Raw genomic sequence first — 6542 nt, 5'->3', positions numbered from 1 at the left:
TTATATAAACCTGAATTTTACCCAGTGCAGTTCCCATCTGTAAAAGCTGACTCTCCTCCAATTTCTTCCTGCTTTTGGTCAAACTTTAATGGCTTGTGCACTTGTTTTTTATATTTTTTTCCCCAGAATTTATAATTTTAATCTATGGGAAGGTTAGTTTCTACAACTATTCTGCCATTCCTGGAAGCTCTCTATCTCCATTTATTTAAAGAGTAAATTTTCTCTAGTGGGTGTGTGTTTAACCTCAGGAGTCTCGAGCAAAGAATTTTATCTGTGTAAAACCGTGAACTAAATTCCTCCAGCTGTCCAAAGAGTTGGCCCCTCTCTTTTGTATAATACTTTTCAGTGTGTGCTGCCCTATTGCTGACTGTCATGTATGCCTCCAGTTTCCAGTCTTTAATGGCATTCAGGTTAGAGAAAGATTAGATTCATTGGAGGTTGCTGTAGTTTTTTGTAAAGCGTGATGAGAACTATAAAGTTTACTAGAGATGTTTTCCGTTATGCCAAGAGCTCGTCAGATCTTTTCTTTTTTCGTCAGATCTTGAGAAGCGGCTTATCTGTATTTTCACACCAAATATAACATATAGATATGTATCTTTTATGACATTTAAAATAAAATTTTACATATCAAAATTTCTTATTGTTTAGGTTTTTTTGTGAAGGTGGCAATGTTTAGTTCAGGAGAGTTGATTTATAAGAAGAAGACACGCTTACTGAAGGCCTCCAGTGGCAGAGTAAAGTGGGGAGAAACTATGATTTTTCCACTCAGACAGAATGAAAAAGAAATTATTTTTCTCATTAAGCTTTACAGTCGGAGCTCTGTAAGAAGACGACACTTTGTGGGGCAGGTTAGTAGGGATTTTTTATCTTGAATTCTTTGCTTGCACTTTTGTATGCTCAAAGCAGTTAGTCATCAAAGGGAATACGGGATAAAATTGAAGTTGAATAGAGTAAAATTCTTCAGCATCATAAAATGTAATGTTGCCACAAAAATGAAATCTTGTCACACTTTGCTTTAATACAAATAGTTGGAATTTCTCAGCAATCAGGCTTCTTATCTTGAAATAAGTCTATTTCTGAGCTTCTCAGCTGTAAACACTATAAGAAAGGTCAGTTTTTCAGTACTGTTGAGTTTGACGCTAAGTATTTAAATCAAATTTTGTAAGGCTGGAGATATCCAACTTTCTTCTTTCTGTGTCCTGTTCGATTTAATGTTTAACTCTGTATGCTATTAACTGAATAATGTTAGATTTGAATTTGAAATTTGAATGTTAGATTTGAATTTGAAAACATTAGTGTTAGCAGTGGTTGTGGTGGTATTTAGATAGTTAGTATTGGTGTCTAGATTAATCTGTTTAAAAATTTTTAGTCATCTGTGTAAGACAACAGAACACTTGCTTACTTGCCAATCCTATAGGGACTTGTTTCCTTTGTAGTTTCCAAAAGTAGCTCATTATCTTTTATCTTAATTATGATTGTTTGGCTTGAATTTAAATTTTTTTTTTTTTTTAACGTTTATTTATTTTGGAGACAGAGCACGAATGGGGGAGGGTCAGAGAGAGGGAGACACAGAATCTGAAACAGGCTCCAGGCTCTGAGCGGTCAGCACAGAGCCCAACGCGGGGCTCGAACTCACGGAGTGTGAGATCGTGACCTGAGCTGAAGTCGGCCGCTTAACCGACTGAGCCACCCAGGCGCCCCTGTTTGGCTTGAATTTAAATTCCAAAATCTACATTACTGGTTTAAAGGCTTCTGTCTGCTTGATAACAAGATGTTATTAGCAGCCTATGTGAAATCCTTAAATTATATGTGAATTTTCAAAGATTGATAATAACTTTTTGACCCACTTCTTCATGTGTTTTACCTAAAACATTTATTTAAAAAATTACAGTTTTGTCGTTCTTCATTTATTCCTATTTGGGAAAGAGTTTGGACTCAAAAACTCATATAGGTAGCATACTTTTCAAAGCCGTGAGGCCCATGAAGTTGATTCAGTTAAGGCTTCCTATCTCACTAAGCCTCAGCGATCATGTAGGAATGGAATGGGAGATTTCAGGTGATTTTCAGCATAACGTTTTTGGTGATTCCATTTTCTTGGTTGAGAGTCCAGTTAAGAATAATAATTCTGGAAGGGTTCTGGCTGTCCATCTGTTCCCTCTGGCTTCTCTGGTGTCCTTAGTAGCCATCATGATGGGGTAGCCAAATGTGGACTCAAGGTCTCCCCACCCTTACATCAGCCAGAGCATGCTGGCGTTATCTGATTCATATCATATATTAAGGTTCTTTGTAAGATTTTATATGAAGGTAAAGTTCTTCAGATCAGGAAATTAAGGGGGAAAGGTTGAAAATCAGTGGTCTGCTCCAGTTTCTTTATTTAAAAGAATTAGAAACTCCGTCTCACAGAAGTTAATTCCAAAGTAGCGGCACTTGGTAGTGCTAAAGCTGAGATGAGAATTCAGGCTTTGGGTTCCTTGCCCACCTTGCCTCTGTGGTATGTAACCAGTGTGATGTCTTACATTTGCATAATGCTTTGCAATTTTCTCAAATTCATTCATGTCTATTACCTAAAGTTAGTTTATATTTCAATTAAAATCACAGCTTTATCTAATGTAAAAGGTGCTTAAAATGGACATTTCTTACCAATCTAACTTAAATCATGATTAGTCTCCGTTAATCCTCACAGAAGTGTTTCAAATGATCAGGATCAATTGTAAGTTGAGCTCCTAGGCTTATTGAATAACAAAAGATACTAATTACTGTTTTGGGAGAAATGATTTTTATAATCTTTCATGTTGAATTTTTAAATTGGATTGATTCATATAAAACAGTCTGCAGGGTGACTAGGTTAAGTATTTTAACATTTACGTTTCAAATAGAAATCAAACAAAATTTTGGAAAAATGGAAAGATGTTTAATTGAAAGTACGTGAACCAAACTTCCACTCGTCTTTCATCCATAAGAGTTCTTAGCAGTTTGAATTCAGACTCTGTTAAATGGTTGTGCTGTTCCTTTCTAGATTTGGATAAGCGAAGACAGTAATAACACTGAAGCAGTGAATCAGTGGAAAGAAACCATTACAAATCCAGAAAAGGTTGTTATCAAGTGGCACAGATTAAATCCATCTTGAAGACTTCACACATTAATTTGATGAAGAATTTGACATTCTTTTAGAAGACTTAGGATTTCAATTTGCTACCAATGAAAAGAGACAAATCAATACATTTGTCAATTTATTTATGGAGGTCATAATTGTAATGTGTAATGGATCTTATAGAAAATTAAATTTGATTAAAGAAAATGGGATGACTTATATCTGATATCCAAAATAGAGGGGATGTTTTAAAACTATGCCAAAATAGACAGTGAAATAAAGAGTAGTATTTCTGGGGCAACTAAATAAATTATAAAATCAATGAGAATTTCAACCATAGGTGGTGATTGCTATCTTACATTTACGGGTTTTTTGAAAGCTTTCCCTAGATATTTAAAATCTAATATATCAAGTCTCTGTTAGTACTGTTAGACATGTAGAAGACTTTACTACTGACTGTTTCAGTGCCAGTCATTCTTGATTAGATCTTGACTCCACTGCTTACCTCTTGCTACCTCTCTTCTCTGAGAAAACAAATATGAATCATCGAACCACTTCAGCTCTTAGGTATTCGGGGAAGAGTTGTGCCCTAGGTTTCTTACTTCTTACCCATAAGGCGTCACATTGCCACTGTATAAATTATTTATCTCCGAGAAACTTCAAATATAGAACGCTATGTTTTGGCAAGAATAAACGAAAACACCAGAAGGTTGAAGTTTAATTGGAAACCTTGTGTGTACACATTTTGCTGTGTTTTCCTCCCTCAAATATTTTGCCTTTTGTTTTAATTGGAGTTGGAATAAGATTATCCTCCATATAGCTCCTCCTAATTAGCAGAACTAAATGAGCTTAATTAGCAAGTTCAATATTTTATGATAATTATTTCCCTTTTGTTAGTGTTTATATATATCTCTATAGATATAGAGATATAGATATATATATATGAACTACTCGTTCTATAATCCACAGTGCTATTTTCCCATGTTTTTTAAGAAACTGTACGTGATAGCATTATATAGCACATATTTTCTATTGCAGTTTCTCTCAGGAACTCACTAGAAGTCAGTATGTGGGCCTAATTTCAGGTTAGTCAGCTATGCAAACTATGCCCCAAAAGAATAGCTGCTTGGAGAAACAGATAATGCCTTCCTTGATCTTGGCAAGTCTGACTTTAGTTTTGCTAATGAGTAGACCAACTGCTCTGTGGTCATGGTCTTCCATTTTTTTCTCTCTCTTACCTTGTCCACACATGCCAGGAGGCAGATGGTGATATTTTAGACCAGAAGATACTTTGGTATAGCTTTAGAATACCGTCTTCATTCTAGTTCTTATGTTCTGTATGTCTCATTAAGATTTTCTCAAGTAAACCCTTAATTCCTTTTTTCCTAGGTATCATCTCCACAAGCTACAAAATATGCCTAATTTACACGTTCTTTGCTTCTATTCCCTAGAGTTTATCTTATACTGGTGGTGTTGACAGTGTGCATTTGGAAATAATTTTCTGAGATTTGTGAACAATGAAATATTGGTCAGTACTCATGTGAACTTTCAAGAGAAATCACCTTGACTGTAGTGTTTTACATCTTTGAGACAAATGACTTTATTTTTTTAGAGCAGTTTTAGGTTCACTGCAAAATTGACAGGAAGGTACAGAGAGTTCCCAGGTACCCCTGACCCCCACATACACACACCTTGCTCATCATCAACATAGCCCACCAGAATGATACATTTGCTAAAATCAGTGAACCTACATTGGCATAGTGTTATCACCCAAATTTAGGGTTCGCTCCTGGTATTGTCCATTCTGTGAGTTTTGACAAGTGCAGAAGGTCGTATAGTCACCACTGTAGTATCATACAGAGTAGCCTCACTGCCTTAAAAATCCTCTGCAAATACACCTATTTTAATAGCCACCAAATAGGTATTTTGGCTTTTGGACAATAAATAACAGACTTTATTGGTTTTTTTTTTTTAATCTAGAATTTAATTTGAGCAGTTTTTTGTGTTCTATTAATGCTTCCAATTCCTAAATTTATTATATGTAGTCATGTATTTAACTCAATTTAAATTATTTAATGTTTAATGTTTTTGCAATACGTATACAATGTATAATTTCAGAGAAAGTGTGATTTTTGGTTTCTTGCATGTCTTAGAATCATAGGTAAATAAAAAAAATTAAAAAAAAATCTTTTCACTTAAAAGACCTTTCAGTTAGAGTAGTATTGACACAACTAAGTTCCCAAATATTTTAATTAGTTTTAGTTAAGCCTTTTTCTGGTGCGAGAGGTACCGAATATAGATGATATTCTGGTTGTCTTTGAAGCTTTACATGAAATATGAAAAGAAACACACTTTTTTGTTAATAGCTACTCAAATTATGAGAAAAAACATTAGCTGGTAATAAAAACATGAGATAGTAAGCAAAAATCACTTGTCTTTGTTTTTACTCGGGTATTTCTTGACCTTTACCCACTTATCACAAGGACAAGGGAATCAAAATGGTGCTAGATGACCAGAGAAAGCCATGGAAGGGTTCACACTGATAGCTGATAGTTTATACAATGCTAATCCCTAACTCTGTGCTTATTTATGTATAAGCTTTCAGATTGATACAATTAGGTAGCTACAGCCCATGTCAAAATACAACATTCAGCTTTCATTTGGTTTTGCATGACTTTTTCTTTTAGCAGACCTCCTAGGGAAATTATCACTGAAGTATATCAGTTCCAGCATTTACCAGACCGTTAAGAAGAAACCAATGGCATTTTGAACATATGTAATTGTGAGCTGAAAATAAGCTAAAGTGAACTTCTGCTTAAATATAGTTATGTGAATTTCTGATACTATTGTACTGAAACCATATTTCCCAAAATTTCCCCCCAAATTGTTACTGTTTGTTTAATAAAATAATTGTTTATTTTTGAAGGATTTTAGAAATTTTCAGTAAATTTCACTATTTTATATCATGACGACAGTATTTCAAAGGATACGTTATTTCCTTTTGGTATTTGATGGGGTATATTGAGGGAAGTACCAGATGAAATATCTCTCTGTATACTGTATTAGGGTTTTTTCAGAGAAACAGAACCAACAAGGTGTATATATACATTTTTAAAAATATATATTTTTTTAATTATGAGACGTTGGCTCATGTATTATGGAAGCTAAGAAATCCCACGATCTGTCATACAGGCTGGAGACCCAAAAAGGCCAACAGCATAATTCAGTCTGAACCTGAAGGCTTGGGAACCAGTGGAATCAATGGTATGAATCCCAGTATGAGGGCAGGAGAATATGAGATGCTCAGCAGTGAGGCAGGAAAAAAGGGATTAATTCCTTCTTCATCTCCCTTTATTTTATTCAGGTTCTCAGCAAACCAAAAGATGCCCCCCCACATTGGGCAGGGAAATTTTCCCAGCCCAGTGATGCAAATGCTAATCCTGTCCAGAAG

General features: G+C 34.9%; 1 protein-coding gene across 2 annotated transcripts in view; it reads left to right on the top strand.

Moving 5' to 3' along the window:
- TC2N (tandem C2 domains, nuclear) overlaps positions 1 to 6019 on the top strand; it is a 45734-nt gene extending 39715 nt beyond the window's left edge. For both annotated transcript variants that reach the window (XM_040478036.1, XM_040478037.1), the window contains exons 11-12: positions 649 to 848; positions 3017 to 6019. In XM_040478036.1, coding sequence (XP_040333970.1) covers positions 649 to 848; positions 3017 to 3127 — 311 coding nt within the window. In that variant the 3' untranslated portion in view covers positions 3128 to 6019. The remainder of the gene's footprint in view (positions 1 to 648; positions 849 to 3016) is intronic.
- The last annotated feature ends 523 nt before the right edge of the window (positions 6020 to 6542 follow it).

This window comes from Herpailurus yagouaroundi, unplaced genomic scaffold, assembly GCF_014898765.1.
Source record: "Herpailurus yagouaroundi ecotype Mexico unplaced genomic scaffold, PumYag 141, whole genome shotgun sequence".
Classification (NCBI taxonomy): Eukaryota; Metazoa; Chordata; class Mammalia; order Carnivora; family Felidae; genus Herpailurus; species Herpailurus yagouaroundi.
Note: the sequence above shows the minus strand (reverse complement) of the source record. Positions and strands in the feature narration are given on the sequence as shown.